The sequence below is a fragment of the Xyrauchen texanus genome, chromosome 45 (genome assembly GCF_025860055.1).
Source record: "Xyrauchen texanus isolate HMW12.3.18 chromosome 45, RBS_HiC_50CHRs, whole genome shotgun sequence".
NCBI lineage: Eukaryota > Metazoa > Chordata > Actinopteri > Cypriniformes > Catostomidae > Xyrauchen > Xyrauchen texanus.
In genome coordinates, this window is record NC_068320.1 from 21,694,803 (window position 1) to 21,708,977 (window position 14,175).

At 36.7% G+C, this 14,175-nt stretch overlaps 1 protein-coding gene across 1 annotated transcript in view; it reads right to left on the reverse strand.

Moving 5' to 3' along the window:
- The window catches only part of erc1b (ELKS/RAB6-interacting/CAST family member 1b), a 259,978-nt gene that overhangs the window by 142,459 nt on the left and 103,344 nt on the right, over positions 1-14,175 (reverse strand). Inside the window, exon 15 of the mRNA XM_052119037.1 lies at positions 2,528-2,688. Within this exon, the coding sequence (XP_051974997.1) occupies positions 2,528-2,688 (161 nt within the window). The remainder of the gene's footprint in view (positions 1-2,527; positions 2,689-14,175) is intronic.

A 14,175-nucleotide genomic window follows, 5' to 3' on the forward strand; every position in this document is an offset into this window, starting at 1 on the left:
ATACACAGATCTCATACCTCAACTACAAAAACTCAAGAGAAATCATCTTTAATATAAGAAAGGAGATGCAGCCTTTTTTGCATCACGCCAATATCTCTTAAATGCACTCTGACTGTCATGTTTAATGATATATTTCTTTTAAAACTGCATATAAGAGAGGAGGACGAATTCCAACATGATTATAACCTTGTATAAGTTCTATAGGGCAGAAGGCAACATTCTATCTCCAGGGTCTGATGTGGAGCCACATCAGTTAGACTCAGTGAGAGGGCGTCCTATCTGTGGTCCCTCCATAGTCCATGCTTCTGGGTTCTGGAAAACCCACCATCAGTTAATACTGATTCAACTATTGCCTGAAGACCTTCAACCTCCTATATTGCTCTAGCACTCATCCCTATCTAGAATCAGGAAGCACTCAACACACTAAGGTCTAACTCAAGTACTGATAAGCATGAGGGATGCTAAGTGTGAGAAAGACAAGAGAAGAGTGTTTGTGTGAAAGACACATTCTGAGAAAAGAGAGCACAGAAAATATTGTGAGAGACACGGGGTCCTTGGATTCTGCTCTTTAGTGGAGAAGGAAAATGATTATAAAGTAGCACTCATTAAAACATTTAGCCTCCCAAGAGCATGTGGTCTCTGAGCCTCAATAAGACTCAAGAGCCTCTGGCCTATCTACTATAAATCAAACTATATAAAGATATCTCGTAGTTAAACAGAATAATATTAATACAATTCCTTCTTTATCGTATGAAAATAAATATACAATGTACATAGGATGAAGACAATAAAAATCCTGGCTGTTGCATTGTCAAGCCTTTTTTTCCTTTTGAAATTCTTGCATTGTTAGTCAAGGTTTCTTGCAGCACAGCAATCCTAATGTAGTTTTACATGACATTTTCCATTCCCTCTCTCACTCTTATAATTAAACAGGCTGTTTATAAAACTGTGAATTTAAAATGATAGTTACAAATTTACCTTTGTGTCTGAAGCAATTCATTTATGTAACAAACATAATTGATTATTTAATTTATTTATAAATGTAAAAAATTTTTATCCTCCTATATATTTTATGTATTTGTATGTATTCAGTGTTGTCTGTATATGTGAAGCACCATGACAGTCTGAATGAATTGCCCCATGGGGATTAATAAAGCTCTAAACGTATAAACACACACACAGTATACATTACCGGTCAAATGTTTTGAAACACTTACTCATTATTTATTATATATATATAAATATCTATTTATATATATATATATATATATATATTTACATTTATGCATTTGGCAGATGCTTTTATCCAAAGCTGACTTACAGTGCACTTATTACAGGGACAATCCCCCAGAGCAACCTGGAGTTAAGTGCCTTGCTCAAGGACACAATGGTGGTGGCCATGGGGTTCGAACCAGTGACCTTCTGATTAACAGCCCTGTGCTTTAGCCACTACGCCACCACCATTCCTATATATATATATATATATATATATATATATATATATATATATATATATATATATATATATATATATATATATATATATCACAATGAGATAATTATGTATATATGTCATTAAACTATGGAATAACATAAATTGAACTATGGGAATTATGTTGTGACTAAACAAAATGTCAAATAAATAAAAAATTTGTTATATTTTAGCATCTTCAAAGTGGTCACCCTTTTTGCCTAGACATGTACTCTTGAAATATTCTCAACCAGCTTCTTGAGGTATCACCCTGGAATTTTTAGGGGGGTAATGAATATGGTGGCACAATTATATTTTTGTAGCATTTTGTAGCATATGCCTTCAGATCAAAAGATTTTTAAGATCATGAGAACATTTCATCAAGTGTTTCGAAACTTTTTGACTGGTATTGTGTGTGTGTGTGTGTATATTATTTATATATATATATATATATATATATATATATATATATATATATATATATATATATATATATATACATACTCTTTTTACTTCTTACTACTTATTTAGTGAATTGTGACTGAGACCGTTCTTCTTCCTAACATTTCCTTTCATATTCCACGGAAGAAAGTCACATGGGTTTGGAACAACAAGATAGTGAGTAAATTATGATATATTTAGATTTTTGGGTGAATTATTTATTCACCCAAATCTATTTACCATACAAATATGATTGGCTAACTTCTTCGGATGTGAAAACAATGGAGGAACAAGTTGCTGAATAAGGAATAATAATTTTGAGTGGTCATATGCCAATATTCTCATGGTTGTGATGTCACCGACTTCTGCATGTCCAGTTTTATGCAAGTACGTTTCGACTGCCTCATTGGACTGGGGAGGAAGTTTTGAGATGTGAATATTAAAGGTTTGTCTATATAGTACATCCAAGTTGTATTTCAAAAGACCAAGGATTTATCCATGATATGTCCCCTGTAAATGGGAGAAACCATTCTTCCTCAAGATGGCACTGACTAACAAAGTGACCAAATAGTGTATTGGCTCAAGAAAGGTGAAGGACAGGAATAAAGATCTTACTTCATCTCTAACACTTCCTCCAGGTGCTTCCTGCGCTCTGCCCTCAGCGTGGTCAGGTGGGCCTCCTTCTCTGCCAGAGACTGCTGAGTGGACGACAGCTTGGCTTTCATGGACTCCAACTCCTGCTTCACCTTATCCATAGCGGACAGCAGCTCCTCCATCTGTCCATGCAAACACACAAATAAACATGTTTGTGTTGATGAACGATAACGCCAAAAAGGCAGTAGGGCAACAACATAATCCCACAAAAACTCCACCGATGAGGCCGAAAGCAAAAAAACATGTTCATGGGAACATCAAGCAGGCCAAGAGCGAAACAAACAGGACACAAATGGATGTGTGCACAGAAAATTGGATGTACGGAAAGAGAGAAAACCACAGAGAAAGCAGTACAAATGTGAAGAGAGATACACAAACAAGAGATTTAAAGAGAAAGAATTTGACAATTACAGAGAAAGAGAAAAGAGACAGCGCATGGATGATGAACAGTACAGGTACAATGACAGCAGGTGAGAGGAAAGAGAAAGGACACAGGAGTAAAGGAATAGGACAGTAATGCCACAAAATACATTTAAAGTCAACAAAAACAAATACATCCATGCACACATGAATTATAGTTAAAATAGTTAAATAAAAGTTGAATAGTGCTATTTTTTCGATGTTAAAATACTTACTCCTTTTACAGTTTAATGTGCAGAAAGAGACCACTTCAAGTAAGACATTTGTTGGATGATTTCCCTGAAAAATCTCTGTGGCACTTTTAAACATTATTCAGTTTGTTTAAACAGATCAAAATAGCAAAATTGGTTTTGGGGTAGGACTATCTGTTTGTTTGACAATAGTGTCGTGGAAATGACATACTTCACCTTTGATCTTTATAAGGAATATTCTAGGTTAAGTACAATTTCAGCTTTATTAACTGCTGCTCCATGCTGTCAATTACCGCAGACAATAATTTTGGATAAAAACTAATGAAAAACATATTTTAAGTAATTCATGTACAATAAAAGCCTAGCAGTGCCACAAAATATGTTTGTTTTATTATTTTTTTTAATTCACATTTTAGTGTTATGTTTTGAAAGAGTTACCATTATAAAACGTAAACATTCCATGTTTTCATGAGACTGGAGTAATGAAATATGCTGCTTTTAAACCCAGCATAACACTTGCCTGATTGTAAGTGCATTACTGTAACCACTTTTATGTTTTTGGAACATGTCCATTCACTTTTACAATCTGAAGGACAAGTTAGAATTATTTTCTGTGGTAATCAACAGCATGCCACAGATGCTGCCCATAGACCTCATTGTGTGAGAGTGTGTATGTACAACAGTTGATTAGTCCATAGGCTTATATAGTGCCAGGCACATGTAAACTACAAGACTCCATGATGAGGTTTGTCATTTATCACATTCCTAAAATTATTTTGCTTTGTTTTGTTTTTGGAAAAAGGTGGATGTTGTCCATTTTTTACTATGCTTTTTCATTTCTTCTCTCCCTTCATTTCCACACAATGTTTAAAACTCGGAGTAACAGGAGAGAGTGAATGAGGAGGATTAATCAAACAGTGTGGCAGGTTTATGTATTCCATGGAAGGCAAGGTTTAGTGACTTGGCTCAAAACGGTTCTCCCAGGCTTCGCGACCACTGCGGTTCACCTCTGGACTCTCTGAAATCTCTCTACTCACAGGAAACGGTGTAGGCCTTGTTCTGCGATATGTGCAGTCTCCTTCGTCAATTCCGTTTCTACCCAACGTTTCCTGCTCTGTCTTTTATCAGCTTTTGTTTCACCCCTTCCACAAATACCTCTTTGTACATATAAATCCTCTAATACAAACCTTCATAATCACTCTTTTTCTATATATGCACTGCTGGCTGTTTTGTGAAGGAAAATGTTGAATCATATTTTGCTTTTAGTAACCATGGCAACAGACCCTGGTCTCTAGATATGACTCGGGTCCCTCCTTCAAACTAAGTCTATGGGAGTTTTGCAATTGTAAATCCAGTCAGACTGATACCACTGTGAATTCAGCAACAGTAGGTCGAAAGTTCTTCAGTAGAAATTGCTCTGTGTGTACCGTAATTCAAACCACTGCCCCCAGTAGCCAAAGCGGTTAGTGTTGTTGAGCTCAAGAATCCAAGTGAAATGTCCACAGAGTGGCAGCAAAAGTGAGTTGTAAAGTAAATTGATTTTAGTTATAAATGATCAACAACTGAAATGCATATTTTACTAATCATATGGCTTAACCTAAACCCAAACCCCAACCCTAAACCTAACAGTAAGTGGAGGAAAAATGCAACCTCCGATTCATGGTCATCATTGATTAAGTAAACATGATTACTTCCTGATTTCCATGGGATCAGAACCCATGTCTCTGAGGCTGCTTGAACAATGCGCAATTACTAGCATGTCAGTAACTTGGCAGAATGTGGTCAATGTTTGGATACTGGAACATTTGGTAGCAGCATGTTGTAATAGTGCACTGTCTATAGCACAAATGAAGCAAAATCCCTGATTTTTTCAAGTGCAAATCCCTGGTTTAACAAACATATGAAGTAGTAAAACTCACAAAAGGCAAAAATCACAGCTTCACGTTCAGTTGCAATTACAGTGTGCAGGCTTAAACTATGGACAGACTGCCAAGTGTATGTGAGCACATCCCTCCACAAGTGCTGCCCTATGGTGGCCGGATGTACTGCAGTGACTGTGAGAGCATTCAAACCAGTGGGCCAGCTGTCGTCATAAGCCATCAGCCTAATGTAAACAGAGCCAAGCACATGGAACAAGCTACCAATCCTTGCATGGCCAAATTTATTGCAATCTGCTTTCCTGTCCTTCCCCTGCTCTCATTTGTCAACTTGTACCATTGACTCACAAACACAAGGTTGATAATGAGAAGCATCAAGTGGTTCACGAGTACAACAAGAGCGAAACACCTTATGATGATGGTTCCTCCCCTGGGCATGTGAAGTCCAGCAGCAAATTCCATTCGAGAGAGTCAGATCAGCGCGAGCTCACCAGAATGGATTATGTTAAGATGTTGTGCACGTCAAATTATAAAACAAGGAAAAGGAAATCATATTTCATTTGGAGACAGGCTGGGCAACCTAACTGGACCAGGACACGTTGCCTGCAAGCCAGGTAGGGAAGTCTTTGGACTCAAGCTCAGAGCACAGGTCACATCTTAGAGGAATAAAACTGGCGAGAGTCCCCAGTCTGAGTGGACATAAACGTTTTCACAGTTACAACAGCTAAACCTGCATGCCATCAGAAAGGCTGCTTATCTCTGCCTCTTGGGAGAGAAAATATAGAATTGAGCCTGAGGCTCCCTAGTTTAAGCATTGAGAAATATTTAAACACAGGCAGCATTGGTTTCATTGCCTGTGGCTACTCTGTGGTGAGGGTGGGGCAATAGGGCTGTCAATCAAAACAGAGCACCCAATGAGAGGTGAGGGGGCAAAGACTCAACCGTGAGAACTGCAACACATATTTACTCAACAAAAACACAAAATAATTTACTAATTCTTGAGCAACCACGAGTGGGCACACACACAATGACAGCAGAGCAGCTAAATAATCAGTACAGGATGTGTGCGAGCAGATAGTGTGTCACCATGCCTGGAGGCAAGGTATGTGAACTGACTCCATCCTCAGTGACCAAACATCATCTGGAACGAATGGATTTGAATGAATTTATAGTGCACTTGGTCTGTTTTACTGTAAAAGTATTTAGTAAACGCTGCCTGGAGCCAAATTTGCAAAGCCGTTGAGTTAAGTCATGCATTTAGAGATAATTAAGAGAGTTTAAATGTCTTACAAACCACCTGGCAGATGAAGAGAAAGTCAAATCACACACACACAAAAAATTTGCACACCCATGTATAAAGAATTACAGAAACTATGATACCTTGTCCTCTATGGTTCAGAAACAAGAGCCTTATTTATTCAGAAACAGTTCCATGTTGTTAAAAATCTTTAAGCAAATGACTTTTATTTATTTATATGTGTACGAGTTTGCAGTCTGAAATTAACATGAGGAGAGATAAAGACATGGTGCAGCATAATTATATACAGACAATAAATAGGCAACACATCGTTCTATTGTGTAATCCTCGTTTACTCTGCATGCTAAAACAAATAGTGCGACAAGTGATGTCCAATTCGCATTACTATTTTGAGACCATTCTTTTAAACAGATTGATCAAAATGTTCTAAAAAAATTATATTTTAATAAACAAATAATAATTTTAAAAGTGATAATATATAATAAATATGTATTTTATTTGTTTAGCACATTTCATACATCAAATGCAGCTCAAAGAACTTCACATACAGCTGAAGTCAGAAGTTTACATACACCTTAGCCAAACACATTTAAACTCAGTTTTTCACAATTCCTGACATTTATTCATAGAAGAAATTCCCTGTCTTAGGACAGTTAGGATCACTACTTTATGTTAAGAATGTGAAATGTCATAATAATAGTAGAGAGAATTACTTATTTCAGCTTTTATTTCTTTTATCACATTCCCAGTGGGTCAGAAGTTTACATACACTTTGTTAGTATTTGGTCGCATGGCCTTTAAATTGTTTAACTTGAGTCAAACGTTTTGGGTAACCTTCCACAAGCTTCTCACTATACGTTGCTGGAATTTTTGCCCATTCCTCCAGACAGAACTGGTGTAAGGCCTCCTTACTCACGTTTTTCAGTTCTGTCCACAAATTTTCTATTGGATTGAGGTCAGGGCTTTGTGATGGCCACTCCAATACCTTGACTTTGTTGTCCTTAAGCCATTTTGCCACAACTTTGGAGGTATGCTTGGGGTCATTGTCCATTTGGAAAACCAATCAATGCTTTAACTTCATGGCTGACGTCTTGAGATGTTGCTTCTATATTTCCACATAATTTTTTTTCCTCATGATTCCATCAATTTTGTGAAGTGCACCAGTCCCTCCTGCAGCAAAGCACCCCCAAGACATGATGCTGCCACCCCCCATGCTTCATGGTTGGGATGATATTCTTCGGTTTGCAAGCTTCACCCTTTTTCCTCCAACCATAACAATGGTCATTATGGCCAAACAGTTCCATTTTTGATTCATCAGACCAGAGGATATTTCTCCAGAAAGTAAAATCTTTGTCCCCATGTGCACTTGCAAACTACAGTCTGGCTTTTTTAAAACTGTTTTGGAGGAGTGGCTTCGTCCTTGCTGAGCAGCCTTTCAGGTTATGTCGATATAGGGCATGTTTTACTGTGGATATAGATACATGTCTACCTGTTTCCTCCAGCATTTTCACAAGGTCCATTGCTGTTGTTCTGAGATTGATTTGTACTTTTCGCACAAAACTACGTTCATCTCTAGGAGACAGATTGTGTTTCCATCCTGAGCGGTTTTATGGCTGCGTGGTCCCATGTTGTTTAAACTTGCGTACTATTGTTTGTACAGGTGAATGTGGTACCTTCAGGAGTTGGAAATTGCTCTTGCTACTTGTGGAAGTCCACATTTTTTCCCCCTGAAGTCTTGACTGATTTTGTTTGATTTTCCCATTGTGTCAAGCAGAGGCACTGAGTTGGAAGGTAAGCCTTTTAATATATCCACAGGTACACCTCCAATTGACTCCAATTAGCCTATCAGAAGCTAATTGTCTAATTGCATGGAATTTTCCAAGCTGCTTAAAGGCACAGTTAACCTTAGTGTATGTAAACTTATGACCCACTGGAAATGTAATATGGTCAAGTAAAAGTGATAAATAAATCTGTCTGTAAACAATTGTTGGAAAAATTATTTGTGTCAAGCACAAAGAAGATGATCTAAATGACTTACCAAAGCTAGAGTTTGCTAATATGAAATCTGTGGAGTGGTTAAAAAATGAGTTTTACTGACTTCAACCTAAGTGTATGTAAAATTCTGACTTCAACTCTATCTGAAATTAAAAGTAAAAAAAGTGACTGCATTACAAATTTACAAACTATAAATGTGAAATAAAAAATATATTTAATAACAATTTAAAAACAATACTAATAAAAAGAAAAACATAAGTCAAAGGTAAATATTATAACATATTTTTTGGTATTGTTAAGAATTTTTGTTTAGTAAAGTATTAGGACAATTATATGAGGTTCTTTCTATAAAGTACCAAAAGAATCATTAATGGAATCGGTACCAGAGTCGATAAGTGGAAATGGAACGAGAATCATTCGATTTTCTATATGATTCCCATTCCTGTAAATTCTCTGAAAAGGCACAAAGACTAAAACTAATGCAAACACTCTGCTTTCAGCAAAGACTTGCTTGGCTTGTGGTGTTGCATTCTCTGATGGAGGTTTGGTATGTGTGTGTGTATGTGTGTAAGAGCAAGGTAGCATGCAGTTCTTGTTTTCTCAGGGGAATACAAACTAACCTCAGATGTTAGTCAAGTCATAAAAAAATGCTGCAGTGAATTATGACACCTTGGGTGTGAAAAACTGAGCACTTCACTGGGTGATGATAACAGTACCTCCTGACTCACACTGGGAATGTGAATCGGTAAAGGCAGACAGAGTACAGATCAAAGCGTTTGAGATGCACATCCTTCAAACGATCTTTTCAGTCCAGCTTCAGCCTCTGCAAGTGTTTTTATGACCCAATGTAATTGCTCACATCAGTTGTGACGCACTGTCTGTGGAATTGATAACAGTGATTGCTTTTTTTGGGTTTCATTTAAAACTGAACTGCCCGAGCCGGGTGTCAGAATCAGGCCTTGGGGATGGGAAGAGGATCTGTCAATGATTACAGAGAAGAGTGATAAAAAGAACAGGAAAATAGGGGAAAAGAAAGAATGAAGATGGGTTAGAGGAGGCTGGAACAGAGACCCCATTCAGATGAGGGAAGGAACTTGGAAATAAGAATTGCAAAGAATGTAGCCGATTAGTATACTTGCCTCCTTGCACTACAACAGAACAAAAGAAAAAAAGACAGATAGAAAATGGTGAACAGCAATGCACCAAAAAAAATATCAGCATAAAGTAAAAAAGAACATCAAATTCTCTTAAAATTGGTGAAAATGGTGTTGAGGGGCAATCTAGCCACGTAAAATTACTAGTTGTGGTGGCGTAGTGGGCTAAAGCACATAACTGTTAATCAGAAGGTCACTGGTTCGATCCCCATGGCCACCACCATTGTGTCCTTGAGCAAGGCACTTAACTACAGGTTGCTCCGGGGGGGGATTGTCCCTGTAATAAGTGCACTGTAAGTCGCTTTGGATAAAAGCATCTGCCAAATGCATAAATGTAAATGGGAACAAGGAAAGGAAATGAAGAAGAGATGATACATTTAAAAAACAAAAACAAAAAAAACACAGAAAACAGCTAAAATTTCAAATCTCCATGAAAATCAAGTGGCGTTTTCAGTTTATACCAGTTGGCACTATGGTGCTATCATGTGGACCAAATCAGAGGTGTTTACAAGTTTCCTCTGTTAAACTGACAGGAGTGATGACAAATCTCTTCTCTGCATGTCTACAGCAGCTTGCTTAATATTACTATGTAGTACACTTGTAATTACAGCCAACAAGTACATTTTTATACCGTTCTTAGCGCAAACCTTACGAAAATGTACTGTGCCGGTTCCATGGTACAGTGATAGTGTCACGTGGTACAACACACTCTCACTACGAAAACGTAAGGATTGATACAACTTTTCTAAATTTGGCTAATTAGTATGATATTATACGACTGCACTCATATGAATTCGTATGACTTTCATCACAGCCAATGACATCGCTGGACATCGTTCCCATCTAATACGCGGCAATTATTTGCTTCTGTCACACATATCAGCTTCCTGTCATGTTTACACACTCTATTGATTGTTTAGATTTAGATAAGGGTTTTGGGAAGGGCACAATATTAATAAGCATGTCCTTAGGGGGACTGGGTAGCTCAGTGAGTATTGACAATGAGTACAACCCCCGAATTCACGTGTTTGAATCCAGGGTGTGCTGAGGGATTCCAGCCAGGTCTCCTAAGCAACCAAATTGGAACAGTTGCTAGGGAAGGTAGAATTCTATGGAATAACCAATGTGGTATATTAAAAAAAAGTAAACAAAATTAAAGAAAAAAAAAAGCTGCAGATTTTTACCAATCCTTTCTGAAATTGCCTTCCAAAATTTTTTTTTTCCCATGATACATTGATGATATACACTGGAGGCCAAAAGTTTGGAATAATGTACAGATTTTGCTCTTATGGAAAGAAATTTTATTTATTTACTTTTATTCATTAAAGTGGCATTCAACTGATCACAGAGTATAGTCAGGACAATAATAACGTAAAAGATTACTATTACAATTTGAAAAAAATCCACGTGCAGCAATGACAGCTTTGCAAATTCTTGGCATTCTAGCTGTCAGTTTCTCCAGATAATCAGGTGACATTTCCCCCCACAATTCCTGTAGCACTTGCCATAGATGTGGCTGTCTTGTCGGGCACTTCCCACGCAGCTTACAGTCTAACTGATCCAACAAAAGCTCAATGGGGTTAAGATCCATAACACTATTTTCTAATTATCTGTTGTTCAATGTCTTTGTTTCTTTGCCCACTCTAACCTTTTCTTTTTGTTTTTCTGTTTCAAAAGTGTCTTTTTCTTTGCAATTCTTCCCATAAGGCCTGAACCCCTGAGTCTTCTCTTTACCGTTGTACATGAAACTGGTGTTGAGCGGGTAGAATTCAATGAAGCTATCAGCGGAGGACATGTGAGGCGTCTATTTCTCAAACTAGAGACTCTGATGTACTTATCCTCTTGTTTAGTTGTACATCTGGACCTTCCACATCTCTTTCTGTCCTTGTTAGAGCCAGTTGTCTTTTGTCTTTGAAGACAGTAGTGACAACTTTGTATGAAATCTTCAGGTTTTTGGCAATTTCAAGCATTGAATAACCTTCATACCTCAAAACAATGATTGACTGAAGATGTTTCTTTTTTTGCCATTTTTGACCTAATATTGACTTTAAGACATGCCAGTCTATTGCATACTGCACTGTAAAAAATATGTAATATTGTACTGTAATATCTTACCAGTTTAATGGTAAAAGACTGTAAAAATGCTACAGTAAAAAAAGTTAAAATAAAGGGTTAAAAAAAATTATGATATATTTAAAAAGACATTACATGTAATTATACAGTACAATGTTGTAAACATTACATTTTTAATGGTAAATTTAATTAATGGTAAAACATTTATATTATGTTTAACAAGAGGTAAATGTACTTTTTATGGTAAATAATTGTTCAAATTATGGTTTTAAAAAAAACTATAATCTGGAGTTCCCAGAATTCCCTGCATGACCCATCATTTTTGATTATATTTTATGGGATTAGTTATGTTTTTTCTTATTTTTAATATCACTTATCTACACTGGGGTGTTCTGTGTTATATTTAATGTAGTTTATTTCATGTTTATTGCATTATTTTAATTTCCAATGTGTTTAGTGTTTGTGTGAGTGACACTGAGCACTGTCTCTACATGTTTATTGGTCATTGCTCCTTGAAGAGCCACTACTGATTAACTTCATGTCATCATGTGCCTTTCTGTAAATACTACGTTGAGTAACAATATATTATCAAGTGAAAAGCAGATTTTTACAGTTTCAGAAGGTTAAAGTATTAAGTTTATATCATTTAATAACATAAATGTTAATTCACCGTAAAATATACAGGCATCAAAATTACCCCCTAAAGCCTGAAGCGTGGTTACCTTATTTTTTACAGTGAACTTCTGGCAACCACAGCTGCCAGTTTTTTTACTGTAAATTAAACAGGATTTTTTTTACAGTATGTGGCAACTCAAAAACAAACACAAAGACAATGTTAAGCTTCATTTAACAAACCAAATAGCTTTCAGCTATGTTTGATATAATGTCAAGTGATTTTCTAGTATCAAATTAGCAATTTAGCATGTTTAAACAAGGATAAGGTGTTGGAGTGATGGCTACTGGAAATGGGGCCTGTCTAGATTTGATCAAAAATGACTTTTTTAAAATAGTTATGGTGCTGTTTTTTACATCAGTAATGTCCTGAATATACTTTGTGATCAGTTGAATGCCACTTTGGTGAATTAATGTACCAGTTTCCTTCCGAAACAGCAAAATCTGTACATTATTCCAAACTTTTGGCAACCAGTGTAGATGGCAATGCAAAGTATGGAGGTGACTATGGTACGTTCATAGAATTTGCATAGAATTTTGAAGAAAACCATGGTATGACAATCATGTAATGTCCAAAATAATATAGTACTCCTACAGACCATGTTGTACCATGTCCAAAAAGTGATGTTAACATCATAGTACTTTTTTTGTAAGTGAAAGATTAAATAAAGGGGTGTGGAAGACCTAATATCGGTGTGTGTTATTGATGTGCGAGTGCACTGTAAGGTGATGAGATCACAGCAGGCGTTAGATCAGGGCCCTCACCTCAGCCTGTGCCGAGCTCAGAAGCTTCTAATCACCTCCTGTGAGAGACATCAAGACTAAGCCAGATGCTCAGAGCAGAAACAAAACACTAATAAAAAATGCTTAATGCAGCAGCGTGCTGTTTTCCTCTTGCCCTCTCTCCCTTTCTCCTCATCCATCTCTTCTTACTCTCTCCTCCCTGGCTGCCAAAAGAGCAGCCTCATTCACAACGGTGAGCATAAAGCCAATTTCAACAAGCCGGTCTTTGGATCCTGCTGTGTTTTGGGTGCCGAGCTTTGTGTCTGGCTCTCAGCTGGTCAGGAATATTAGCAGAGGAGGAGGTTTTATGTCCCTCTAAAGTTTTATCATAAAATCCAAGCTGTTTCTGTCGATGGCTCAAATACAACTTTACTTGACAAAGAGCAGCGGCAGCTGTAAGAGCTATTTATTCTTTGACTAATTTCCATGTCTGTTTTTGGCCTGAGCAGCCTCGAGACCTCAGGGCTACTGGGCTCTACCGTCACACTGCTCCCTGCAGTATGGAGTGAGAACTGCATGGTGAATCTGAATGATTGGCTTGAGATTTTCACTGTCTTGATTGGTTCAGGCATGGAGTAACCTAATCAGTGGGCTACAAAAATCTGAATACACATTTAAATCTGGGATTTAACATTTAATTAAAACATGAAAATAGAAAGCTTAAGGATTCAGAACATTTTAAACAAGTAAATGTTATGACATGACGATTCAGCAAAATTTCTAGGTCAAAAATCAAATAAGCAAATTTGTAACGGACCATGTTAACACCTTGTACAAAAGGTCAAATTTCTTGCTCTCATTGAAGCACACAAAAAGCTCTTTGGAACATTTTCAAATCAAGCTTTGATAACAAACCATCAGATTTAAACAGAAACTTTGAAATTCAAATTCATTTTTTCATTAATATTTTCATTCAAACTGTAATGCTAAAATATTTTAATAGTGATGATTTTTTTTATTTTTTATTAAATTACAAAAATTCTAAATGTTCAACTTTTGAACCCCACTTTACACATTCAAGACAACATGAAATTGCATTTTTGATGCATTTAAATTCTGTAATATAATATTTTTGCATGAACAAGAATATTCTGTGAGAAACAACATAGGGTGGGACTTGCTTTTATTCATCAGGATTTGAATGGGTCAAAACATGTTTGGTATAATTCTCCTTAACCACACGGCT